Source organism: Macaca fascicularis, chromosome 10 (genome assembly GCF_037993035.2).
Source record: "Macaca fascicularis isolate 582-1 chromosome 10, T2T-MFA8v1.1".
Taxonomy (NCBI): Eukaryota; Metazoa; Chordata; class Mammalia; order Primates; family Cercopithecidae; genus Macaca; species Macaca fascicularis.
In genome coordinates this window covers 33699441-33725413 of record NC_088384.1, presented here as the reverse complement: position 1 = coordinate 33725413, position 25973 = coordinate 33699441, and the positions used below count along the sequence as shown (strand labels likewise).

General features: G+C 56.5%; 3 protein-coding genes and 1 pseudogene across 15 annotated transcripts in view; 2 read left to right on the top strand and 2 right to left on the bottom strand.

The window, feature by feature from the left end:
* DGCR2 (DiGeorge syndrome critical region gene 2) overlaps nucleotides 1-1482 on the bottom strand; it is an 82035-nt gene extending 80553 nt beyond the window's left edge. For all 10 annotated transcript variants that reach the window (XR_006690100.3, XR_012419018.1, XR_012419019.1 and 7 more), the window contains exon 1: nucleotides 1148-1482. Coding sequence is in view for 6 of the 10 variants with exons in the window: in XM_045364030.3 (XP_045219965.2) it covers nucleotides 1148-1226 (79 nt within the window). In the remaining 4 variants the exon portion in view is untranslated. The remainder of the gene's footprint in view (nucleotides 1-1147) is intronic.
* Nucleotides 917-12349, top strand: TSSK2 (testis specific serine kinase 2). The gene is made up of 2 exons (XM_045364028.3): nucleotides 917-972; nucleotides 10195-12349. Exon 2 carries the CDS (start codon nucleotides 11034-11036, stop codon nucleotides 12120-12122), a length of 1089 nt encoding a protein of 362 aa, XP_045219963.1. The 5' UTR covers nucleotides 917-972; nucleotides 10195-11033; the 3' UTR covers nucleotides 12123-12349.
* On the top strand, nucleotides 1444-5155 carry LOC102121599 (testis-specific serine/threonine-protein kinase 1-like; annotated as a pseudogene).
* Nucleotides 12350-14070: 1721 nt separating the features above from the next.
* Nucleotides 14071-25973, bottom strand: ESS2 (ess-2 splicing factor homolog). 4 transcript variants are annotated; one of them, XM_005568000.5, is made up of 10 exons: nucleotides 25822-25973; nucleotides 23474-23642; nucleotides 23287-23382; nucleotides 20582-20751; nucleotides 20338-20455; nucleotides 19883-20016; nucleotides 18960-19062; nucleotides 18066-18175; nucleotides 15521-15636; nucleotides 14071-14609 (listed from the first exon to the last, which is right to left on the bottom strand). In XM_005568000.5, exons 1-10 carry the CDS (start codon nucleotides 25954-25956, stop codon nucleotides 14330-14332), a joined length of 1431 nt encoding a protein of 476 aa, XP_005568057.3. In that variant the 5' UTR covers nucleotides 25957-25973; the 3' UTR covers nucleotides 14071-14329. The 4 variants fall into 4 exon arrangements, 2 of the variants coding, with proteins under 2 accessions (XP_005568057.3, XP_005568056.3); XM_005567999.5 differs by having other exon boundaries at nucleotides 14071-14571; XR_012419021.1 differs by lacking the exon at nucleotides 18960-19062.

Genomic DNA, 25973 nt, shown 5'->3' with positions numbered 1-25973 from the left:
TTGGCCACCAGGTAGGCACCAGGGAGGAGGCAGACATTCCATACAGATGACACAAGCGCAGAGCCAAGAGGTGCGGTGTATCTGGGCTGGGAGCCTGGCTAGGACAGAGGAGAGGGCCACACACCCCGTGCTCCCACACCCAGGTCATCAGAGAAGACGGCCCTGGCACTTCTGCCTTCATGGGACCTTTCCTCCACTAAGAAATATTAAGAGTCATGCTTTTTCATTGTATTGGCATAAAGAAAACTGTATTAATATACATAAGAAAACATTTCCTTTGACCAGAAGTTGTTTTTTCCTGCTGACTTAAAAAATGAAATAAAATAACATTCGCAGGCCACTAAAAGTACCGTGGGCCAGTGATATCAGAATTCCTGTGCCTGATGGATACATCGGTCCTGTATTTAGGGGGTTTGATTTTCTGGGGCAGTTCAAGGGAAGGAGAGGTACACTGAAATAGGTAGAAAAGGGTCTCCTAGGAGGTTGCCCGGGTTCTGATTCCCCACCACAGACTTAAGAACACACTAGCTCCTAGGGGAGTTCCAAAGCCTGGACTCATTCATCACATACACGCAGCACGCCTAAGGGCCCCGCACAGTGGCGAGGTCTCCGCTCGCGGGACGCTGGCGCCGGCCACACAACGCTAGGCTGACTCCTGGTGCCTCCTCTGGACCGGGTGTGAGCTGAGGACTTCTTCAGTGCAACGTCTCACTGAATGACAGTCTGCCACAGCCACCAATGTCCAGGCGAGGAGTTTCCAGGACTGAGAGGCTGGCACTAGGCCACTGCTGGGAGGACTTCTGCGAAACCAGGTGCCCCCGAGAGCCGCTGTCCCCAGCCCGACTCCGACGCTGGGCTGGCGGGAGGGCGCGCCCGTGGCGTAGCTCCTGGCCGCCGCCGCTCCCAGGAAGGGCCCAGAGGCAACATCCCGGGCAGCACAGCTGCACGAAGTCCGAGGCGCCGCGAGCCCAGGTAAGCTCCAGCAGGCGTCCGCAGACAGTGCCAGGCGGCCCGCGAGCCAGGCCCCGCCCGCCCCTGCCCCAGGCGCGGCCCCTGCAGAAGGGCGCCGCGGGTGAAAGGAGGTCCTGGGGCGACCCCGGCCCCGCTCGCCGCCCCGCCCCCACACCGCCCCCATCGCGCGGCGCACCTGGCCGCAGCGGCTCGGTGACAGTGAGCACGAGCAGGAAGAGCAGTAGGAAGACGCCGCTGTCTGCCTTGGGCACCATTTATCCTCCGTTCATCGTCCCCGGGGCGGCTGCGTGACCCCGCTGGGAGGCCGGACCGAGCCGGACTGAGGGTCAGGGGACCGTGCCAAGAGGAGGGTCAGGCGGGGCTGGACCTGGGCGAGGCGCGGAGAGGCGGCGGGAAAGAGCTTAGGCTGGGCCGCGGGCTGGCGCGCACTCTCGGCGGCAGCCTCAGGCTCCGACTCCAGCTCCGCGCAAGATGGCTGCCGTCCTGCTCGGCTCCGCGCCGCGCCGCCCCGCCTCCCGCCCTCGACGCCGGCGCGGGCCAATGAACGCCAAGGCAGGGGGCGGGGCCAGAGCCACAGAACTTCCCCCCGAAGGGGGTGAGGCCTAAGGTCACGACGGCGGTGGGCGGGGACCTAAGGGCGGTGACTGAGGGGCGGGCTCTAAGGGAAGGGCGGGACCATACGGAGTGAGGCGTGCCATTGGTTAAGCAGAGAGGCAGAGCCGGGGCTGGGGCCTGAGCGACGCGGCCTCGGAAGGGAGTAGGGTCTCTGGACGCGGGGTAGGGGCGGCGGGCGCGGGACCACAAGGACAGACATCGAAAGGCGCGGGGCATGGGGCTGGGCACCGTGGGGTCGCGCGGGTAGGGAGCGGAGAGGACGAAGCGGGAACCTGGCTGAGACTCCAAGGGTCTTAACACCTGCAAGCTCAGGTCCCGTGAGCAGCCCAAAAGTGCGCCCCAAAGGGGTCTTTTTAAGGCCGAACCGCTGTGGAGGAGGGAGGGCCTGCCGGTTCTAAGGGTGGGGAAAGAGGGTCACCCTGTAAGGAACAGGAATGGCCTAAGAGAGTGTCAGGCAAAGAGATACTGGGAAGGCCAGATCCTGGAGACTGCAGCGAAGCCGGCTCCCTGGAGGACCTCCCTGCACAATGGCGAAGGGAAGGCCACATGTGCAGGAAGGAAAGCTAGGCAAAGAGGAGGCTCAGCGCCCCTGCGAACAGTGCTCCAAGTGCCACCTCTCACCTGTCATCACCAACAGGGTGAACCTTGGAGGGCAGTGTTGGCAAAAAGAGTCCAGCTCTGTAAAATATTTGAAGACATTTCTTCTGAGCCAGTATGTGACCAATAGCCTGGGACACAGCCCCAGGAGATCCTGCAAGTGTCCACGGGGGTAGGGCTACAGCTTGGTTTTATACATTTTAGGGAGACAAGACATCAGTCATGTAAGGTATACAGTGGTTCAGTCGGAAAAGGCGGGACAACTTGAAAGTGGGGGTGGAGGGGGCTTCCAGGTCATGCGGATTGGCAGCTGGTTCAAAGAGTTTATCTAAAGACGTGGAATCAATAAAAGGGACTGTCTGGATTAAGGGATTGTGGAGACCAAGCTTCTTAGACAGATGAAGCTTCCAGGTATCAGGCTTCACAGAGAAGAAACTGTTAATGTTTCTTATTAAAAAGTGCTAGACTCGGCCGGGCGCAGTGGCTTACACTTGTAATCCCAGCACTTTGGGAGGCCGAGGTGGGCGGATCACGAGGTCAGGAGATCGAGACCATCCTGGCTAACACCGTGAAACCCCGTCTCTATTAAAAATGCAAAAAATTAGCCGGGCGTGGTGGCGGGCGCCTGTAGTCCCAGCTACTCGGGAGGCTGAGGCAGGAGAATGGCGTAAACCCAGGAAACAGAGGTTGCAGTGAGCTGAGATTGTGCCACTGCACTCCAGCCTGGGCGACAGAGCAAGGCTCCATCTCAAAAAAAAAAAAAAAAAAAAAAAGTGCCAGACTCCTGGGCACAGTGACTCACGCCTGTAACCCCAGCACTTTGAGATGCCAAGGTGGGCAGATCACTTGAAGTCAGGAGTTCAAGATCAGCCTGGCCAACACGGTGAAACCACGTCTCTACCAAAACTACAAAAGTTATCCAGGCATGGTGGCACACGCCTGTAATCCCAGCTACTCAGGAGGCTGATAGCAGGAGAATCACTTGAACCAGGGAGGCAGAGGTTGCGGTGAGCCAAGATCACGCCACTGCACTCCAGCCTGGGCAACAGAGCAAGACTCTGTCTCAAAAAAAAAAAAAAATTAAAAAAGGAAAAATAAATAAAAGGTGCCAGACTCTAGTTAATTCTCTCAGGAGAAAAGACCTTGAAAGGGATGGGGATTCTCTACAGAATGTAGATTTTCCCCACAAGAAACAGCTTTGCAGAGTGACTTCAAAATATGTGAAAGAAATCTGTTTTACAGTAAAATACTTGTTTCTTTCCGGGCCTGCTGTCATGCTGGTATCTTACTGCCACAGAGTCTGTTGTCAGTCTTCAAGTCTCTGTGTCGATGTTACCATTGCTTAGCTGTGCCTGAAACCTGAAGGGAGGAGGGATAATGAGGCCTGACTCCCACTTCCTATCACAGCCTGAACTAGTTTTTCAGGTTAAGTTTGGAATGCCCTTGGTGGAGAGGAGGGGTCCATTCAGATGGCTAGGGAGCTTAGAATTTTATTTTTGGTTTCCAGGAGACAGTAGTTGGGGTGTCCCCAGCAGGAAGGAGAAGGAGGCTGTCCGGAAGAAGGAGCGCCCAGAACGCACAAAGTCCTGGCAGTGGGCAGTCAGGGTTAGGGAAGAAGGTGAAGGAGCAGAGAAAAGGGGGAAGGGCCATGGCAGGTAGGAACCCAACCCAACCTGAGTGACATCCAGCCTGCACTACCAAGTCATCCCTGAGGGATCCAGGGTTCCACTTGGCTCTGTGAGGAAGGGGTGTTCACTCCCTCTAGGTGGATGAGGCCAAAGTCAAATCCAAGGCTAGGATAGTCGTGTGACCCCTACTCCCCTAGGGCGTAGCCTGGAACAGGTGCCGGACGCAGAGCCTGGCACAGCAGCAGGGCTCCACTGCCAGAAGAAACAATAGCCACTGTCCAGTGCTGCCCCTGCTGCTTATACTGTCCTCAGAGCAGCCACCAGTGCTCAGGGTGGCATCCAGGCCCCGCCTTTGGCCCCCAGCCCCAGGTCTGCCCTGGGAGCCCAGCCAGGGTTGAGAAAAAAAACTAGTTCATCGAGTGCCAGGGAGCCCTGCCCAAGGACATGGCGTGCAAGATGTTCCACCAACTCTCCTTGGCCATTAAGTACTGCCATGACCTGGACATCGTGCACCAGAACCTCAAGTGTTAGAACCTGCTCCTCCACAAGGATTTCAACATCAAGCTGTTCTACTTCAGGTTCTCCAAGCTCTGCCTGCGGGATGACAATGGCCAACAGAGATTAAGCAAGACCTTCTGTGGGTCGGTGGCATATGCAGCCCCTGAGGTGTAGCAGGGCATCCCCTACTAGCCCAAGGTGTATGACATCTGGAGCCTGGGCATGATCCTCTACATCATGGTCTGCAGCGCCATGCCCTAGGACGACTCCAACATCAGGAAGATGCTGTGTACCCAGAAGGCGCACCATGTGGACTTCCCACACTCCAAGAACCTGACAGACGAGTGCAAGGACCTCATCTAGTGCATGCTGCAGCCCAACATCAGCCAACAGCTCCACATCCATGACATTCTCAGCCAATGCTGGGTGCAGCCCAAGGCACAAGGACTGCCCTCTATGGTCATCAACATGGAGGGGGAAAGCTCCCGGGGAACTGAACTCTTGTGGACCCCTGAACCTGGCTCTGCCAAGAGGTCTGCCACCAAGCTGGAGTCTGGGGAAGAGGCACAGCCCAAGAGACAACCTGAGACAAAACCTGAGGGGTTGGCAATGCAAATGTCCAGGCAGTCGGACGTCCTAGGCTTCCCCAGCAAGCCGTCAACCAGAGAGAAAGAGGAAGGGCCCCCCCAAAGGCCTCCAGAGATTCGCATCCAGTGAGCATTTGTGGCCCAGTATGCCAGCAGTGAATGAGATGGAGCTCACACCTTCAGGCCCAAGCTCTGAAGAAGTCAAGGCACAAACCAGAGAAGGAAGAGAGTCCCGGATGAGCCGCTGTTTTCATCAGTTTCTTCTCTCTCCCCTTGAACTTCATAACCACATTGCTAAAGGAGCAATAAATCACTATATTAATGCAGATGCCAAAGTGAATGTCTTTGCCTCAGCTGACTAGTCCTGGGCTCCCCTCCACGGGTTTCCCACTCAGATTGTGCTATGATTCCTTCTTCACTTGGGAAAACATCCCAGCGTGCCCAGCCCAGACCATGACCTCAAGCCCGTGCTGGGGCTGGGGCTGGGAGAGACCTGGAGGGGCAGGGGCCAGAGCTGAGAGGTGAATGAGGAAGCTGCTGCCTCAGAAGGGATGCCCCCGAGTGCGGTGCTGGGGTCAGGAAAGGACAGGGAGAGGACAGGACCAAGAAGTGTGCCGAGGCACCCCTGCAGAGGAGCGCAGGCTCTGTGTACAGTTGGGACTGAGGGTCTGGGCAGACCTGCCCTCTGCAGCCCCACAAGGCTGCCAGTGGGGGTTGCAGGAGGCTGCAGAGGACAGGTGGCCAGCCTCTCAGCCACTCCTGAGCTCCCTACCCTGCTGGGCAACTCGTTCATTGTGCTCTGTCCACCACAGGCCCCGTGTCCAGCCAGCACCCAGCTTTCAACAGTGCCGGGGTCACCCCACCCTGTGGTCACTCTCCAGCCCAGGAGAAGTAGGAGGCTCTGCTGGATGGCCCAACCACACTCCAGCCCAAGCATGTCCCACAGTCGTGTGTGCTCTTGACCACATCTTATCCCCATCCCAGCCTGTCCCCAGGGATGACACCCCTGCCAGCATTAGAAGTTGACACTGGCAAGTAGGATAGGCCAGGCAACCACAATGCATGCCTGGCCTGAGGACAGGGAATGCTGACCATCGGAGCCCCACAGGGGTCATGAGCCTAAAGTTGGCACCACTGGCTAAGTGTGCTGCATGGCCTGTGCATATCTTAGGCAGGGCTACCTCCCCATGGCCCCTTTCTCCTCGCCCCACTGTGGACAACCTTATGTGGGCCTAAGGCTTGACACACACACAAAGGACAAGCGCTTTCAGAATCACCTTTCCCATGGCCTCTAAGTGGATGGGGCCAAAGTCAAACCCAAGGCTAGGACAGTCGTGCGACTCCCACTCCCCCGGGGCGGGGCCTGAAGCAGGTGCTGGACACAGAGAATGTCAGAGCAGAGGAGCTCCACTGCCAGCAGCATCCATGATCACTGTCCACAGTCTACCTATGGTCACTTCTCTACCTCAGGAAGACCCCAACCTCAGTCCCCTTGGAGAAGTAGGGTCCAGTGACAGCCTGGACCGGCCCTCCTTGCACTCCTCAAGTCCACCTGCCTCCTCATGCTCCCAAAGCCCCCTTCCACGTGGTTTAATTTCAGGCCTCCACCCCAACCCTCCCACCACCTCCAACAGTGTCCAGAGCCATCCCCCACCCAGCCTGGCTCCCACTGCCCAGCGGGGAGAAACCTGCCCTGGCCTCTGGGGTCCTCCTGTGGCCCAATGCATCCTCCCCTGGCCTCTGGGCACCAGGCCTCACCACTGTGCCCCCATCACACACATGGCCCATAATCATACAGGGAACTTGCCCCTGCAGACTCTGTCCAGCTCTCCAGGCTCAGCTGAGGGGCTGAGGCCTCCATAAAGCCTTCTAGGGGTTCTCAGCAGCCTGCCACTCTGTACTCTGCCAACAGGCCTCGAGGGGCCACCCTGTTCTTCCCACCAAGAAACTCATGGTGGAGAGGAAGCCCAGAGTGCCGGGATGGGGGCCCAGGTGGGACATCCTGAGGAATGGCTCTTGGGCCCTCCTCCCCAATTATCCCCACAGACCTGCGCTGGTCCTCAGGGGAGTGGCCAGCAAGCAGGTCTGGGAGCTTCACTGTAGCTCAGCCAGGTGAGCCCGGGTGGGAGGGGCTGCGGGAGGAGTTCCTGCTCTGCGCTTTACAGCTGGAAACAGCTCAGAGAGTGTGTCTGAGATCACACTGCCCAGGGCAGGAGGCCCAGGTGACCCCTCCACAGGTGGCCTCGCCATGCCGGGCGACTCCCATAGGTGGCTCAGCCCTGGCTCAGACCCCTTCAAGGACCCTCGGAGGTGCTAGGACCAGGACCTCAACAAGGCCCTCCATGGCCTGTCCATGTTCCTGCCAAGCCACATCCCTTCAAACCATCACATGTAATAGCCATCCTCATCCCCCTCCACCTGGCTCGTTCCTCAGACCTCAGCCTTCCCCAGCTTCCCAAAGTCCAATCCCCAGTTCCCTGTCCTCACAGCACCATGGTTCTGAGGCGTGGCACAGCCACCATCGTGCATACACACTTGGTGTGATTGAGCCTCCCTCGCCTCTGGGCTCCAGGAAGGCATGGGTGGTCTAGCTCATCAGTGTACCTCAGCACCCAGGGCAGACCCTCAGTGCCTGGGGGACAAATGGGTAAACAGGTATCTACTTTATAAAGGAAAGGAAGGTTCAGAGGGAAGTGGATTTCTCAGAGTGTGCAGGTACCTGGCTCACAGGACTGCATCCCTAGGAGCAACGCTGGAGGTCCCCAGATCCAATCCAACCCTCTCCGTCAAACACACCAGGAGTCCCGGCCCTGTGTGTACTTCCTGGATGAAGCAGCCCACTCCATGCCTGGGCAGCTCTGCCTCTGCAATGTTGACACCTGCCTCTTCTGGCACGTCCCCCAAGGACCAGAGAGGCACTCGGGGGGTGAAGTAGAATGCACAAAAAGAGGGAGAAGGCATTGGTAGAGTCTAGCAAGAAGGCAGATATCTGGCCAGGGCACGGTAGCTCATGCCTGTAATCTCAGCACTTTGGGAGGCTGAGACAGGCAGATCCCTTGAGGCCAGGAGTTCGAGACCAACCTGGGCAATAGAGTGAAACCCCATCTCTACTAAAAAATACAAAAATTAGCTGGGCATCATGGTGCGTGCTTGTAATTCCAGCTGCTGGAGAGGCTGAGGCATGAAAATTGCTTGAACCCTGGAGGTGAAGGTTGCAGTGAGCTGAGATCGTGCCAAAGCAAGACTCCATTGAAAAGAAAGGAAAGGAAAGGAAAGGGAAGAGAAAGGGAAGGGAAAGGGAAGGGAAAGGGAAGGGAAAGGAAAAAGGAAAGGAAAAGGGAAAGGGAGGGGAAAGGAAAGGGGAAAGGAAAGGAAAGGGCAAGGGCAAGGGCAAGGGCAGGGCAAGCAGATATGCAGAGAAATGCCCCAGATAGGGCATTTAGGGGAGCAAGGGAAAGGGTCAGGGGGTGGTAAGTGGGAATTCTCATGCTCCTGGGTCCTGGCCTACAAATTTTCATAGCCAGCCCCTTCTAGGACAAAAAAAGGAGTGAAGTGCTGGTCATTTCAGCCATAGAGACTCCCAGGAGAAAGGAAAGCATCAAACTAAAGCTATTAACCACCGATGCTACAAAGAGCTTCGGGTGGGACTCTGGGAGGCTGTCACTGCTGGAAGGCAGTCACTGTGGGCACATCGGCCCATCCTGCTCATCTGAGCCTCTCAGCTTGGCATCCTGACTTTGGCTGCCCTGTTTCTCCAATCTTCCCTAGTGACCTCCAGACACAGGGTGCTCCCTGTGTACTCCAGACAGAGTGGGTTCACACAGCCATGTCAGGGCCAAGATGTCACATCTGCCTGACATGTCCTGCCCCTCTTGTCAACCCCATGGAGTCTGTTGATTCCCAGCACCCCAGCTCCAACATCACTTCCTCTTTGAAACCTTCCAGGACTAAACCCCACCTGGGAGCAGGCCTTCCTCCCTCTCCCCTGAACGCTGAGCACACAGCTCGTCTGTCCCAGCCACTCCCTGTGGACCCAGGATGCCTGTGATGGATGACAAATGAACATCCGTCCAAAGCACCTGAGGAGACATGTACAGGATGCCACATTTCCGAAAGCACAAATCCACACACCAGCCCTGACACAGGATGTTCACACTGTTTCCAGGTGCAAAAGGCAGCCCAAGATGCAAATGATACTCAGTGTCAGGGTTCCAACAGGCGACTGCTGCTCACTCCACACAAAGGCCCAAACTGACGTGACTCAGAACTCCCTCCTCACCCAGGTGCCTGCTCTTCCCAGTGCATGGCCTGGGTGCTATCAGCTCCAGGATTCCCCAGCACCAGGGCCCGTCCACTGACAGACTAGCAAACCAGACAGACCTGACCTTCTGTCTCCTGCTGATCCCGAGGCCCACCCTGGCCCAGCCTCCTCTCACTTGGTCGAAGGCACTGGCCCCCACCTTCATGGCAAAGCCAGTTCTACTCTGTCTCTCTCTCTGCCACTGACCATCTTAAAACACAACTGGGACGGCCCTTCTCCTCTCCTGCACCTGCGGCGGCGGCCTGCCACTTACAGAAAAAGCCCCGACTCCTTCACTTCCCTCCTCCTTCCCAGCCACTCTCAGAAAAAGCCCTCTCTTCTCCCAAGCTCTCTGCTGCCCAGGTGCCTTCCTGCCGCCTCTACCCAAGGGAGGCCCTGCCCCACCCCTCAGACATGCAGGCACCTGCCCTGGACCCTGGACACCCAGTTGGCATGTACTGCAGCCCTGACCCACCCATACACAGGCCCTTGCTCGCTGGAGCAGCAGCAACTCACCTGCCCGGCTCTCTACCCTGAGGGGCCTGCCGCCTCCGCTCCCAAACACAGGGCCGCTTTCGTCTACCAGGCTTGGCACCACTGCCAGCCGGACTGGTCCAGGGCAGTCCCTCCCAGGTACCACTGTTCCCAGAACCAAGCCAGGTCCAGCTGCATTTTCTTGAGGCCCAATAACAAGCAGCAGACAAACTAGGAAAGAAGGGAATTTATTACTGTAACTGCATACAGGGAGAAGGCTGGAGATAATTCCACCAGACCAACTCCAAGTGTTACGATTTTCTTAGTGTTTATATAGGTTGGGGTTATATGTCTACGTGCTAGCAATCACCTAAGTCTACTGGTAACTGATTTTGTTTCAAGTAGGTCAGAGGCAAAAAAAAAAAAAAAAAGCTTGCTAAGTCTGATCAAAAGGGGCCCACTGTCTTCAAGGCCTGTCTACTGTGGTACGGGTGTGATTATTTCGATTTTATCTCCTTTACAGCTTGGTCCAGAGAGCTGCCTTAGACTATTCAATGAATCTATTCAAACAGCTGCCTGTTACCTTGACTTGTCTTCAGATTTTGTCGACCCGAGATGGGTCCTGGCACTAGGAATGTAAAACCGTTCCTATTATTTTGGCTGGCTCCAGCAAGAGAGAAGCCCATGCAAGGCTCCTACTGACTGTATGTTTCATTTCTAGCTTCGATGTTTGGGCACTAATTTCCCTAGATTTAACTATGTGCTCAATGTTAAGGCAGTGCTGTGGAAATCTGTCTGTGTAACCGGGGTGCTATGCAGGCCTGTCTGGGTGACTGTCAGGGAGAACTGTCCTGCCACACCAAGGACACAGCCCAAGGGGGGCTTTTTTTCATAGCCCAAAGAAGCTGCAGGAAACCCACCCTAGTGAGACAAAGACCAACGCAGGGTCGGTCCCCACAGCCAGGTGATGGAAACAGGCTGGACGTGGGCCGCCTCCCCTCCGGCCTGACTTGTGTGACAGACAGGGAAACCAATGCAAGCAGCAGCAGCAGGGTTACCACAGTCCTGTCTGGGGACAGGCTTCCTTCCAGCGGGTGGGGAGCGGGCGCTCCTGCCAGACCAGCCTGGCTTCCATGGTTCCAGGAACCCTGTTCCCCCTCAGCCCAGTCCCCGCCCCCACTCCTTGGCTTTATGAGTTCATTCGCTGAAGTCACCCAGAGACAATGCTGAGTGTTCCACCCCTGAGTTGAAGCCCAGCCCAGCCCAGCCAGACACCTCCCGGTAGTGTAAATGAGGACAATGCCCGCTGGCCCACGTGACGGGGGGATGTAGACGGCAGCGGCGCCAGTCGCTCCTGGCACCATGGACGATGCCACAGTCCTAAGGAAGAAGGGTTACATCGTAGGCATCAATCTTGGCAAGGGTTCCTACGCAAAAGTCAAATCTGCCTACTCTGAGCGCCTCAAGTTCAATGTGGCTGTCAAGATCATCGACCGCAAAAAAACACCCACTGACTTTGTGGAGAGATTCCTTCCTCGGGAGATGGACATCCTGGCAACTGTCAACCACGGCTCCATCATCAAGACCTACGAGATCTTTGAGACCTCTGATGGGCGCATCTACATCATCATGGAGCTTGGCGTCCAGGGCGACCTCCTCGAGTTCATCAAGTGCCGGGGAGCCCTGCACGAGGACGTGGCGCGCAAGATGTTCCGACAGCTCTCCTTGGCCGTCAAGTACTGCCACGACCTGGACGTTGTCCACCGGGACCTCAAGTGCGAGAACCTTCTCCTCGACAAGGACTTCAACATCAAGCTGTCTGACTTCGGCTTCTCCAAGCGCTGCCTGCGGGACAGCAATGGGCGCATCATCCTCAGCAAGACCTTCTGCGGGTCAGCGGCATATGCAGCCCCCGAGGTGCTGCAGGGCATCCCCTACCAGCCCAAGGTGTACGACATCTGGAGCCTGGGTGTGATCCTCTACATCATGGTCTGCGGCTCCATGCCCTACGACGACTCCGACATCAGGAAGATGCTGCGTATCCAGAAGGAGCACCGTGTGGACTTCCCACGCTCCAAGAACCTGACCTGTGAGTGCAAGGACCTCATCTACCGCATGCTGCAGCCTGACGTCAGCCAGCGGCTCCACATTGATGAGATCCTCAGCCACTCGTGGCTGCAGCCCCCCAAGCCCAAAGCCATGTCTTCTGCCTCCTTCAAGAGGGAGGGGGAGGGCAAGTACCGCGCCGAGTGCAAACTGGACACCAAGCCAGGCTTGAGGCCCGACCACCGGCCCGACCACCGACCCGACCACAAGCTTGGAGCCAAAACCCAGCACCGGCTGCTGGTGGTGCCCGAGAACGAGGACAAGGTGGAGGACAGGCTGGCCGAGACCTCCAGGGCCAAAGACCATCACGTCTCCGGAGCTGAGGTGGGGAAAGCAAGCACCTAGCATGATGATGACCCCGTCGTGTGTGGTGGGGGTCGTGGTGGGGGGGGCATGGCGAAGTCGGCCTTCACATTAACTAAGTAGGCAGGTAGGATCTGAAGAAGGCACAGGTGCAAGTAAAATTCGTCAATTAAACCACTATTTTGATTACGTTCCATTAGCTTTCTTCCACTTAGTAGCAAAGACGTTCTTTACTGACCACCAAATAAACCACAGGGTGTGTACAAGCATCAAGAATGCCCAGTGAGGAGTGTTTTTCTCTGGGACTCAGCCAACCGCCCCACCTGACACACAGTGGTCTCCGGCCTAGGAGCACAGGACAGGTGCTCAGGTACAGGCAGACTCGTGGTGTGGCCTGGCCTTGTGGGGGACGAGAGGGCCTCTGCCAGGGTCCACCTGCCAGGCCCACACTGTCTCCCTCTGACCTGGCCTCCTCCTCAATGCCCTGGGGCTGGCCAGCTCCAGGGGTCCACGACTCCCCCTGGCCTCCTGCAGTTCAGCCCACTCTAACCTACCCCCACTCCCTCAGAGCCCCTCGCTCAGCATCCTCCTCTTCCTCTATTTCCCAGAGTCATTTGAGATTTCTGTCCTCAGCCCTCAAGTTCCCTGCCCAGTCCTCCAGGGGCAGCCCCAGCTGAGACCTCCCGGTGTGCCCTCCCCACCCAGTGGCTCTGCAAGCTGCTCAGCAGCCCTTGGTGATGGTGCACTGGCCTGTCTTTTGTGCTTCCTGCTGTGTCACCCATTGCTCCCAAAGCATGCGGCCCACTTGCTGGCCAAGTGCTCGAGGTGGTCAGCACCTAGACAGTGCTCCTCCCTCTCCCTCCCCACTTCCTGGGGACTCCCTTAGGACAACATGCACCCTTTCCTATGGGATAAAGCACCAAAGGCCCCACATCCCCCACCCATTAAGAGTCCCATCCTACCTGTCCAGCAACCCTACATCCACCTGCAGGTCCCAGGGCACATCTGGAGCTCAGCCACCCCAGGAACTTGCAGGAACTCACTATCGAGGAACACAGGTTAGCAGTGGCCCCAGGTAGGTGGCAGAGATCAGGCCCTGCACCAGCCTCCAGAGAACTTCAGCACTTAGGAAAGGCGTGAGAGGACCAGAGAAGATCGCCTAGCACAGGCTGGGTACATGTACACTCAAAGCAAGAAGGATCCCAGTGTGAGCAGAGGCCAGGTGTGTCCCTGAGCAGTGAGACCCCCACCCTGAATGCACAATCTGTGCCCTCCACTTGAGGTCTGGGGGCCAGATCTTGGTCTTGGGCCCACCTGGGCCCCTCTACCTCTGCAGAAAGCAGGCACAGGACCGTCAGGCCACCAGACTCCTAAGGGTCAGACACCCATATCCTTGGCCAATGGGCAAGTGTGCCCGCAGTGCACAGAGGACCTGCCAGGTCTGCATGGAGCCTGGGGCCCACATTACTGTTATCTGGGAGCTCCTGTTGGTGGGAGAGACAAGGTGAGGCCAGGGCCAGCAGCATAAGATGGGCAGTGCCTACGGCAGAGAGGTGAGCGGGACAGTCCCACCCCATGAGCTGGAAGCCAGGGCTGGGAGAAGGTGACGGCTGAGATCACCTGATATGCAGCCCCTACACAGTCCTATAACCAGTGCACCTCACAGCAGGCAAGCCCAGAGTGGAGGCTGCAGACCTGGGCCCAGAACTGCAGGTGAACCTGAGAGTACAACTTCCAAGGGCTCCATTTCTCCTTCACATCCCCCCAGAGGAGCAGAAAGCACAGGAGGATGTGAGCTCAGCTCAGAACACAGGTTCCGGGTGCTGCAGAAAGCGATGCCAGAGTCATCCGGTGCCCCCACAGCCACCCCACCTGCAGCTTCCTCACCTGGGGAGCCCCTCGCTTCAAGCCCTGCGGTCCTGAGACACGATGTAGGCCCCAGGGCAAGGCTAGGGCTTGTGTGGGGAGCAGGATGGAGAGGCAACCCCCAGACTGTACCAGGTGTTCTTTAATGACACTTCAAGGGGCCAATTAAACAGCAAACAGCTTGGCAAGGCCCTGGGATGTGGCGTGGGCCTGTGCGTCCTGTGCCAGCCTGGCCCCAGCGCAGCCCCTTTCTCCAGTGGCTCCTGGCGTAGTAAACAGCTTTGGCCCAGGCCTGGGCCCCGAGAAGGCTGGAGTCCTCTGCTGGGTGTACAGCTGCCCTGCAGGCTCCATGAAGCGTCTATGGGCCCAGCCCAGGCCTAGCTCTAAAAGAAGTCCGAGGCTTTGCGCCGGGCAGGGAGCTGCAGCAGGTTGTCCGTGATGGAGGCCGGGTCCTGCGTGAGAGGGGTGCGTGTGGCAGAGCCAGGCGCTGGTGTGCTTGTGGGGGTCTGTAGCCCACTGGCCGGGGTCTTGAGGTGGGTGGAGCGTGCTGGGGATGGTGTGTAGCTGGCCCGCAGGGCTCGGTCTGTGTACTTGCCGGCCGTCCTGCTCACGAGGCGCTGTAGGGCTGGGGACATGGCTGGGTTCAGGCCTTTGGGAGTGAGGCTGGGGTGAAGGGATGGACGAGAGAGGCAGGGTTAGGTGGGCTGAGAGCTGCCGGCAGCAGGGCCTCCCTCGGCTCCCAGGAAGAGCCTGGACAGAGACACAGTCACTCTGAGCTGAGGAGGACGGCACTGCCGGCATGGCGGCAAATGCGGGGGATCCCTGAGGTCAAACAGCAGCACTCAGGTCAAACCTGAGGTCAAGGCCGGGCGCGGTGGCTCAAGCCTGTAATCCCAGCACTTTGGGAGGCCGAGACGGGCGGATCACGAGGTCAGGAGATCGAGACCATCCTGGCTAAAGCGGTGAAACCCCGTCTCTACTAAAAAAATACAAAAAAAAAACTAGCCGGGCGAGGTGGCGGGCGCCTGTAGTCCCAGCTACTCGGGAGGCTGAGGCAGGAGAATGACGTGAACCCAGGAGGCGGAGCTTGCAGTGAGCCGAGATCCCGCCACTGCACTCCAGCCTGGGCGACAGAGCGAGACTCCGTCTCAAAAAAAAAAAAAGAAAAACCTGAGGTCAAACAGTAGCACTCAGTAGCACTGCCCTTGGCTGTGGGGGCTGGGGTGGACCCCCAGGCCTCTGAGAGTTGGAGTCCCCACCCCTCTCCAAGGGGAACGATGGCCGTCTCCACAGGGCTGATGAAAGCTCCCAGCAGGACCACATGCCTAAAGATGCCTCTTAGGGACGGGCCAAAGAGGACGTGGAGGAAAGAGAAGATGGAGGGGGCCTCTCATCCTGTCCATGTGTGGCCGTGCTCTGGATAGAGGAGCTGCCACAGTACCCACTGCAGAACCCCACAGACCTGCCCTGGACTCTGCCGCATGGGCCATGCCTCCACACTGTCAGGGCAGGGGCCAAGCAGGAGCAGGCCAGAGCTACCCTCACACTTCCCCACCAGCCAGGCGGCCCCTCACCTGGCCAGATTCTCCGTCACTCTCCGCAAGGCTTCCTGCTTCTTGGCCCGGTTCTTGGCGGCAGCCTCGTTGGCCATCTTCAGCCCCAGTCGCTCCCTGCGGCCCGGCTCCAAGATCTACAAGGTAGCAGGCGTGTGGGTAGCTGTGCCAGGCCTGCCACATGCCAGGCAGCCCCTCACACAGAAAGCCACTGTGGTGGCTGCCAGCCTCTCTTTGTTGCCTACAAAACCCCCACAACCCACCATCATCTCCCACTAAAAGCCCCTGGAAAGCCCCCAACCCCGCCTGACCTGCCCAGGGCCCAGCACTCCTCACCTGTCTTCCTGTTCCTCCCAAAGCCATGACCTCTGACAACCTCTCAGGAACAAGAGGTCTGTTTTAACGTTTCCCTGATTATCGGCGTGAACATCTCTGTCTTATCGGCACTCTGTATTTTGGGCGCTTCCCCACGTGTCTGTGGCCTATTTTACTCTCAAGGGGCTCATTTTCCTTTTCTGCTGCTGTCACTCAGAAGACCCTCGCCAAGACCCTGTGTCAAGTCAACTGCGCTACACCGTGCATATGTGTTTTCAGTTATTTGCCCTTGTTTCACTTATAACATTTTCTGCTGTATTTGTTATTTTCATTTGTGATTTCTTCCTTTGCTTTTGTTTAGAGAGTCCTCCCTAACTTAAGATTAGACTACAGGCTGGGAGTGGTGGCTCATACCTGGAACCCCAGCACTTTGGGAGGCCAAGGCAGGAGGATCACTTGAGCTCAGGTGTTGGAGACCAGTCTGAGCAACATGACGAGACCTCTTTTCTACACACACACACATACACAAAATTAGCTGGGTGTGGTGGTGTGTGCTGTTAGTCCCAGCTACTCAGGAGACTGAGGCTGGAGGGTCACTTGAGCCCAGGAGCTCAATGTTACAAGGAGCTATGATTGCACCACTGTTCTCCAGCCTGGACAACACAGTGAAACCCTATCTGTTTAAAATAAATAAATAAATAAAGGCGAGGCACGGTGGCTCACACCTGTAATCCCAGCACTTTGGGAGGCTGAGGTGGGTGGATCACAAGGTCAAGAGTTCGAGACCAGTCTGGCCAACATAGTGAAACCCCATCTCTACTAAAAATACAAAAATAAGCCGGGCATGATGACGCATGCCTGTAGTCCCAGTTACTCGGGAGGCTGAGGCAGGAGAATCACTTGAACCCAGGAGGTGGACGTTGCAGTGAGCCGAGATCGCGCCACCACACTCCAGCCTGGGCAACAGAGCGAGACTCCATCTCAAAAAAAAAAAAAAAAAAATCAAACTAGGCCGGGCGCAGTGGCACAAGCCTGTAATCCCAGCACTTTGAGAGGCTAAGACGGGCGGATCACGAGGTCAGGAAATCGAGACCATCCTGGCTGACACGGTGAAACCCCGTCTCTACTTTAAAAATACAAAAAAACTAGCCGGGCGAGGTGGCGGGCGCCTGTAGTCCCAGCTGCTCGGGAGGCTGAGGCAGGAGAATGGCGTGAACCCGGGAGGCGGAGCTTGCAGTGAGCTGAGATCCGGCCACTGCACTCCAGCCTGGGCGGCAGAACGAGACTCCATCTCAAAAAAAAAAAAAAAAAAAAAATCAAACTAAATACTCGCCACTATTTTCTTCTAGTTGTTTTATGGTTATTGTTTTTACATGTAACCTTTTCACCTTTCCAGAATGTATGCTGCTACACATCCTAAGGACCCAGCTTCCTTCATTTCTAAATACTCTGCTATTCAGTGCAATTTGAGTTGCCATCTTTATCGAGCCCTAAATTCTGACTCATGATTTCACAATTTCCGTTGGCCTGGAGACTCGGGAAGCAGTGGCAGGCGCACCTTGGAAGCACCTCAGCCCTTGCCTTATGCTCTCACATTTGACAGCATAGCATCCTCTTCATTATCCCTCTCGCATGCCTGCCTTAGTTATCCTTGCATCCCAGACAATTCAGAACCAAAGTAACCAAAACCTCTCCCCATGTTTTGTCTGGACATGGGTTACCTCTACTAAGTACTCTGGGGAAAGCCCCGCAGTGGTACGGGGAGGCCTGTTGCACCTGACCCAGCCCACGAAGAGCCTCCCCTGGTTTGTGCCGGCTCTCACACACTCCACCCCGACCACTCCTACAACACCAGGCTTAAGCCGTGTCATCCAGCGTGCCCCAGTCACGTTCTGTAACCAGGGGCCTTCCTCTGCAAGCACACAGCCGCGTCCCGTGGTCCTCAGGCCTGCAGAGCTCCTGACGTGTCTGTGACTATCCTCCCTCACTCGTGAACAGCACCCGGCCTCCAGGATCCACAGGGCCCAAGCCACTCCCTGCCTTGGTGTCTCAGCCCTCACACCCCCAAATCCCTCTGTGACAGGTCCACCCACCCACACCTGCCTTCGGTGCCCTGGCATTCAGAAAAGCCAGCACTCTGCCTGTCAGCAGCTGGGGGCCGATTCCAGTGCTCAGTCCTGAGCCACAGGCACTCAGGGCTCTAGAGGTGTCCACCCCGGTCACACACGGTTCCCCCATCACCACGACCCACCTTGAAAGCTGGGCCCGGTGTCCTGTCCACGTAGGGGGTTTCCGACCCTTCAACTCTCAACGGTGTGTTCTCAACCTCCCCCCAGGTCATCATTGGGGACTCGTTCACACCTGCAAATAAAGAGCCCAAAACCGTCTCAGGCCAAAGGACTCCCCACCACCCTCCCCTCCAGTCACAGCCTGTTCACCCAGTGTGCATCCCAGCTAACATGAATACAGGCAGCTAGCCCTTTCTCCTTTCCCAGGACTCTGGAACCCTGGCACCTCCATCCTCCGAAAGGGAAATGCCAAGCTCCTAGCAGGCCCGAGGCAGGCTCAAGGCCCTACAGCCATGTGCTTAGCCTACGAGCCTCTGGGAGGTCTCCCCCAGCCATGCGGGAGGAGACACTCAGGCCTTCCAGGGCTCCCAAACCTCCTAGAACCCCGGACAAACCTGTGGTGCCTTCACATGCCCTGGCCTGTGACACAGCACCAGCACCCAAAAGCACAGAGGCCAGACTGCAGGAGGGGCACCCATGCATGCCACGGGACCACCTGAGTGTCACCTGCCCCCTGAGGTGCCGAGCCTCCCTCCCTGCAGTGCTAGGTAGACTTAGACTCATAAGCACTGTGCACACACCCCCACCTGCTGACATCACAGCAAGGACCAGGACAGAACACATCACCCCAGGACGTCTCGGGTCAGGTCTGCCTGAGAGTCCAGCCCGCCCATGGCCCCAAGCAGCCTGGACACCTGGCCTCTAAGGCCTTGTACAGACAGGAGACCAGGTCCCTGAGTTACACAACGTGTGGGGCAGGCCAGGTGGAGGCCGAGAGTGGCCAGGGCCGACTGAGAAGCCCACCTCTCCCAGGGAGTCCCAGCAGTAGGCCACTTGCCAGTGGGCACTTTTCTCACCAGGGGCAGGAGAAGGAGTGGCAACAAATCCAAATCCACCCACTCGAGGGGACTCCTGGGGGATCAGCTCCTTGCCATCAGGGCCCACCTTGCCCTGTTTGTGCTGGAACAAGCAGAGAGGCTGGCATCAGGGGGACTGCAGCCCACGCTCGACAGCGGGCTAGTGGGCAAACACATAGGAACATGCTGGAAACACTTCCTCTCCTCAAGGCAAGGCTGGGGCTCTGAGGTTGGCGGCCTTCTTGGAGAAAGAGAGGGAGGGCCCCTGCCCCAACCACCCCAAAGACTTTGAGGGCCTGTCAAAGTGGGCACCTGAGCGAGGGAAGCCCCTCCTCCCATCCAGGGAGGTGCCAGGGCTCAGCTCCAGCTGCGCCTATCCCAGCGACTCCAGAGGATGCTGATGCCAGGCCTCTGCAGGGGGCAATGCTGACGACAGACAGGACTTACACTCTAGTCTCTTCCTGCCTCCTCCACTTCAACCGTGTGACTGCCACAGTCACTGTCAGAGTGTCCACTCATCTTGTCCCCAGACTCAGACAGCCTCTGCTCTCTGCCAACCCAGGCCCTGTCTTACCCCAGCCACCCCTGGGGCCTGGGCTCCCTCTGCTACTCGCTGGCTTCCCTGCCTGGCGTGTGCGCATGCAGCGGCCAGCCTGGACTCGCTCCCAGCAGCCCCTTTTCTCTCATGCCCCTGCCATCAAGGGAGCTGGCACAGATCTGGACCTACAGAACGTGTGTGACCAAGGCAGTGTTCAATGGAAGCCCACTGGGGCTGAGGAAAGACTCAGGACCCTGCCACACAGGGCCGCAGATGGTTCCACTCACTGAGCTCCGCCAAGCTCAAGGACATGGGAGAGATCGTGCCTACCCCCAGGCAGCCCTGCCCCGCCTGGCGCATGTGACCCTGCTGACCCGCCACTCACCTGGGCATTGAGGGCGGCTGCCTGCTGGAGCTGGCACCTGCTCAGGGCTTGGCTGAAGGGATCCCTAAGGAAGCGCGTGTTCTTATGCACCACCTGCCGGGGCTTCTTAAACAGCTGCTCCTCATCAGGGACACCTGGCAGAGGAAGCAAAGGTAGCAGCAGGTGTCAGAAAGGCAGCAGCCTAAGGAGCATGAGGAGCTCGCTTCTCGGCCAAGTCACTCCCAGATGAACAGAAGCACTGAGCAGAACGCAGGCCCTGGTGCTGCTGGAGAGGGCCTCACTCACTGCTGACCTCACACAGACCTGTCCACTCTGAGACAGACCAGTACCCCTCGGAGGCCCAAACTGCAAGGGGGCACGGACATACACACCTGGAAGCCTGCTCCAAACACAGAGCCAGACACACGCAGCTCTACCCAACACCTCCCCATCTGGCTGCCAGGCCCGCTGCTTACCCTCTGGATAGTACATGAGGGAATTCTTGGCCTTGTACTTCCAGGTCTCCACACCGGCCTGGCTGCTCTCGATGGCCTGGTGCTCTGCTGACGGGAGTTCAAGATTATCTTTCTGCCTCTGCAATCACATGGGGAAAACTGATGGTCAGAGATGCCCCTGGGCATTGTACCCACGGCCCTGGGGCTCCCCCAACCACCACAGAGAGTGCCTACGCCTATGTGACACCCAAGACCCCAAAGACACCTTCTCAAACTCCTCCTCAGCCTGGTAGAGCCAAGCGTGGCGTGCCCGGCTCCTCTCCTTGGCCACCTCCATGATCTCCTGGAAGGAGGCATTGTCCTCACTCGTGTAGCGGCTCAGGAAGACATCTAGGCTGGGCAGTGGCTCCTTCTCCTCCTCCTCTCCAGCCTCTCCTGCTTAGGGGTTGCGGGAGGAGGAACACAGCACCCTTTGCAGTCAGGAAAGAGGACGACACCCAGGCCCAGGAATCACAGCCCCCAACATGCAGTGCTGGAATCCTCTCCCCTGGTCCTGGCTTCTGCCCATGAGAGCCTACACTGCCAAGGACTCCCCATGGGGGCAGAATCCACCCACTCTGACTGCCCAGAGAGCCTTCAGGTGGTGCTCTACAGATGCAGGGCTAGCTCCGCCCATGTGCTGGATGCCAAGGGAATTACATAGTCTGATTCAGACTGGAGGGAGCAACACAGGTGTTAGAGTAAGAGCTCATGATCACAGGCAGGCTCCTCCCCCACCAAAGTGGTGCCAGCCCTGTGGGATGTACCTCCAAATCCTCGGGGGCTCTCCCTCACTTCCTAGGATTTCCTTACTAATTTAACCACTCTTCTCTTCCCAGTACCTGTACTACAGGTGGGTGGTCATCGCCTAATCATCCTGACCTGAGAGCCAGCCCCAATTCCAGGGACCCCATATGACCCGGTCCTCTGGATGGGGCCTCACAGGTGCTAAGCCACAACCCCAAACACCTCGACACCAAGCCTGCCACCATGGAAAGTGGTACCCCCACTGAGGTGGTGCCCTGGTGCTGCGTGTGGTGGTGCAAACTTCAGTGGGGCCACCTAGAGAGCTTTGCCTTCAAGTCTAGTGACAGTCCTGACCACCTGCTACACGCGAGGCTATGCACAAGGCACAGTGGCTACAAGTTCAAGACCCAAGGGATGAGGACAGGGGTCAGAGAGATAAGAAGTGAAACCCCATTCATCTCAGAGAGATAAGAAGTGAAACCCTGACCATCGCTGAGACCTGCAGAAGTGACTCCCTTTCTGAGCCTCAGCTTCCTCACCTGTAAATGCGATGATGACTCCTACCACTTAGGTTCTGAAAAGGATTCCTGTATTTACTGGCATGTAGGTGTATAGGTATTGAAAATCTGCCAATTGGCTACGTATGATGGCTCACACTTGTAATCCTAGCACTTTGGGAGGCTGAGGTGGGAGGATCACTTGAGCTCAGGAGTTCAAGACCAGCCTGGGCAACATAATGAAACCTCATCTCTATAGGGAAAAAAAGGAAGAAAAAAATCTACAAATTGTCCTGTGATGCACAAGCTACATTTCAACAGATAATCAAGTTTCAAGGACAACAAGGACTGTGTTAATGGCCGAAAAAGCTGAATTGTAAAGCAAAAAATATCATGTTTGTGCAAACATACAACACATCTGTGCTGTTCCAGCACACTGGAGTCTAGAAACTGATAGGAAAGAGCGTCTCATTCGTCCATACATGCACTGATGTTCTACTACTGATTAAAAGAGGGCCTGACCATGCGGAAGTCCCATGGCGTGCAGAACACTTACATTCAACAGGACTCGGAGTGCCCTTTCCTAAACGGACTCCCCCATCAAATCACGATGTTACCATATAGACCTGTGTGTCCCAGCAAACATGCTGAAGATGACAACTTTCATCTGTTCCACGTGTACCTGTGCAAGGCCCACAATACCACGTGTGCTGTTCCCAACACAGCATACAGATGAAAGCAAAATAACGCTTCTGCTCTTATGCAAGCGATGCCAATTAGGGAAAGAGACCATAAATAGTAATCCCTTTAAAATGTTATGTCTCGGCCAGACGCGGTGGCGTAAGCCTTGTATATTAAGGTATAAACCTGTAATCCCAGCACTCCGGGGGGGCCAAGGCAGGCAGATCACCTGAGGGCAGGTGTTCAAGACCAGCAGGGCCAATATGGCAAAATCCTGTCTCTACTAGAAAATACAAAAATTAGCCAGGTGTGGTGGCAGGAGCCTGTAATCCCGGCTATTTGGGACGCTAAGGCAGGGAGAATTGCTTGAATCCAGGAGGTGGAGGTTGCGGTGAGCTGGGATCACACCATTGCACTCCAGCCTGGGTGACAGAGTGAGACTCTGTGTCAAAAAATAAAAAATAAAGTAAAATAAAATAAAATAAAATAAAATGAAATGTCTTGTGATGAAAAACCAAAGCCAGGCTGGAAGCCACAGAGCACCAGTGGTGTTGTGACTTTACAGTGGCAGGTCAAGAAAGGTTTCTCTGAACAGGTAACATCTATACAGAGATCTATAGGAAGAAAAGCAGCGAGCCATGCAGTTATCTGGGAAGCAACCAATATGAAGGAAACAAATGGAGAGGCCCTGAGGCGTCTTCAGGATAGTGACAAAAGGGGCCTTCCAACATCCATGAAGCCCACAGGGCAGGGCTGGAACACAGCCGAAAAGCCAGTGAGAGCTAGTGAGAGTCCCATTTCACAGAGGCGAGTCACGTGTGGGAGCTGGACCCAAATGTTTAACAGTTAGACCAACGTCCTTTGACTTCACAGGCTGCTATTTAGGCAAGACCCCTCAGGAACAAGATGTGACCTGCAGCCCTCTGGAGCACCCCCTCAGGGCCTCACTGGCTAAGATTCCCAGGCAATCCTGACCAGGTGACTGAAAGAGGGCATCCTCACTCACCATCCTCCGGGCCTCGGCCGCGGGGCCTGGGCTTATTGCCCACCACTCCAGTGCCCGCGTGCACCTCAGGGGTTTCAAACGTGGCTGGAGTCACATCTAAGGGAAGAGAGGGGGATGAGAATTAGAGTAGCCTGAAGCAACAGTTCAGCAGGCTTTCCCCTCTCCACTACCCACAGGGTCCTCATACAGGGCGGCGGGGGCTCCCGGGACATCTTGCCCAAGGCAGAGCCAAATTTGATGGCAATCTGGCGCATCCGTTCCAAGTCTCCATTCTCCTCGGCTTCCAGGTACTCCTTCTGTGCCTGGAGCTTCTCCACATCAGGAAAGAAATCCCTTTGGATGACTGTCTGGAGGCCCTGCAAGGAGAGATCAGAATGAAGGTCAGAGGCTGAGCACAGTGGCTCATGCCTGTAATCCCAACACTTCAGGAGGCCAAGGCAGGTGGATCACGAGGTCAGGAGTTCCAGACCAGCCTGGCCAACATGGTGAAACCCCATCTCTACTAAAAATACAAAAAATTAGCCTGGCGTGGTGGCAGGCGCCTGTAGTCCCAGCTACTTGGGAGCCTGAGGCAGAAGAACCGCTTAAACCCGAGAGGTGGAGGTTGCAGTGAGTCGAGATCATGCCCCTGCACTCCAGCCTGGGTGACAGAGCAAGACTGTCTCAAAAAAAAAAAAAAAAAAGAAAGTTGGAGTTGCCGTCTGGGCGCTCCTGCCTCACAGCCCACTCCTTCAAATTCCGCTTCCCCAGTGATTGGGACTGGCTTGAGGGCGCTTGAGGGCACTTTCTAGCGAGGTTGAGCATCCCATATGGTTGCCACGCTGCAACCTCTAACATCACTAAACACTCTTCTGATGTCCGTCAAACTCTTCTCTCTCGCCCTTGCTAACTGGTCATTCTCATTCTCCATTGCTGGCTGCCCACCAGCCAGACCAACGGGGGTATTGTCACTTTCATTCCACACATGACTTTCTATTTCCAATCTAAACCTTTTTCCTGGCGGGGCATGGTGGCTCAGGCCTGTAATCCCAGCACTTTGAGAGGCTAAGGCAGGTGGACCATCTGAGGTCAGCAGTTCGACATCAGCCTGGCCAACATGGTGAAACCCTGCCGCTACTAAAAATACAAAAATTGGCCGGGCGCGGTGGCTCAAGCCTGTAATCTCAGCATTTTGGGAGGCCGAGACGGGCGGACACAAGGTCAGAAGATCGAGACCATCCTGGCTAACACGGTGAAACCCCGTCTCTACTAAAAAAAAATACAAAAAACTAGCCGGGCGAGGTGGCGGGCGCCTGTAGTCCCAGCTACTCGGGAGGCTGAGGCAGGAGAATGGCGTGAACCCGGGAGGCGGAGCTTGCAGTGAGCTGAGATCCGGCCACTGCACTCCAGCCTGGGCGACAGAGCGAGACTCTGTCTCAAAAAAAAAAATAAATAAATAAAAAATAAAAATAATAATACAAAAATTAGCCAGGCGTGGTGGCGGCCACCTGTAGTCCCAGCTACTCGGCAGGCTGAGGCAGGAGCGAGACTCCGCCTCAAAAAATAAAATAAAGGCCGGGCGCGGTGGCTCAAGCCTGTAATCCCAGCACTTTGGGAGGCCGAGACGGGCGGATCACGAGGTCAGGAGATCGAGACTATCCTGGCTAACACGGTGAAACCCCGTCTCTACTAAAAAAAAAATACAAAAAACTAGCTGGGCGAGGTGGCGGGCGCCTGTAGTCCCAGCTACTCGGGAGGCTGAGGCAGGAGAATGGCGTGAACCCGGGAGGCGGAGCTTGCAGTGAGCTGAGATCCGGCCACTGCACTCCAGCCTGGGTGACAGAGCGAGACTCCGTCTCAAAATAAAATAAAATAAAATAAAATAAAAAACTAAACTAAAATAAAATAAAATAAAAATAAACCTTCTTCCTGAGTAACTTCAGCCAGTCACTAGCACCGGCTGAGATTCCCAAGTCTGCACCTCCAGCCAGACCTTGCTCCCGAGCTGCGAATTTGGGCACCCAACCGCCCGTTAAAGCCACTCATCTACATATCCCAAAAGGTGTCCCGAATTAAACAGGTCTAAAACCAAACTGACTTCCGCCAATCCCCGTTTCAGCTCCTTCTGTGAGCTTGTGGTGGGGCGACGGAGGTCCACTCACTCGAGATGCTGTTACAACTGCAGGCTTTTTCCTGGAACCCCAGCATTCATACTTGATGCCACCGCTCTTTAGAAAGCCCTCTTTGCCACCATCCTTCCAGTGTGTCAAACTCTTACACTTTAACAGAAAATCTTATTTCCCTAACCCCCGTCCCATAGAAAGAGAGCCGCTCCCTCTTTTCCCTGACAACACTGCTACAGCCTCTTCCACCACAGACGTCTTCCTCTGCCCTGTTTACTTGACTCGTGGGACCACCCACACCCCAAGGGCAGGGACTCCGGCTCCTCCACTTCCAAGAGGAGACGGAGCGTCAAGACCCGAGAGAGGGAACCCGAGGGGAGCGTGAAGCAGGGGAGGGGCCCAGAAGTCGCCGGCGTCCGCACCGAGGTCGTACCTCGATATACTCTTCCTCGTCCAGGACCCGCTGCTTGCTCGTCGCAGCCCCAGCCTCTCCCGCCTCGCGCTTCCTCGGGGGCCTGGACGCGGCGGGGAGCAACAAGGACGAAGCTGATGCGCCCGGAGTCTCCATCGCTATCCCAGGGAAAA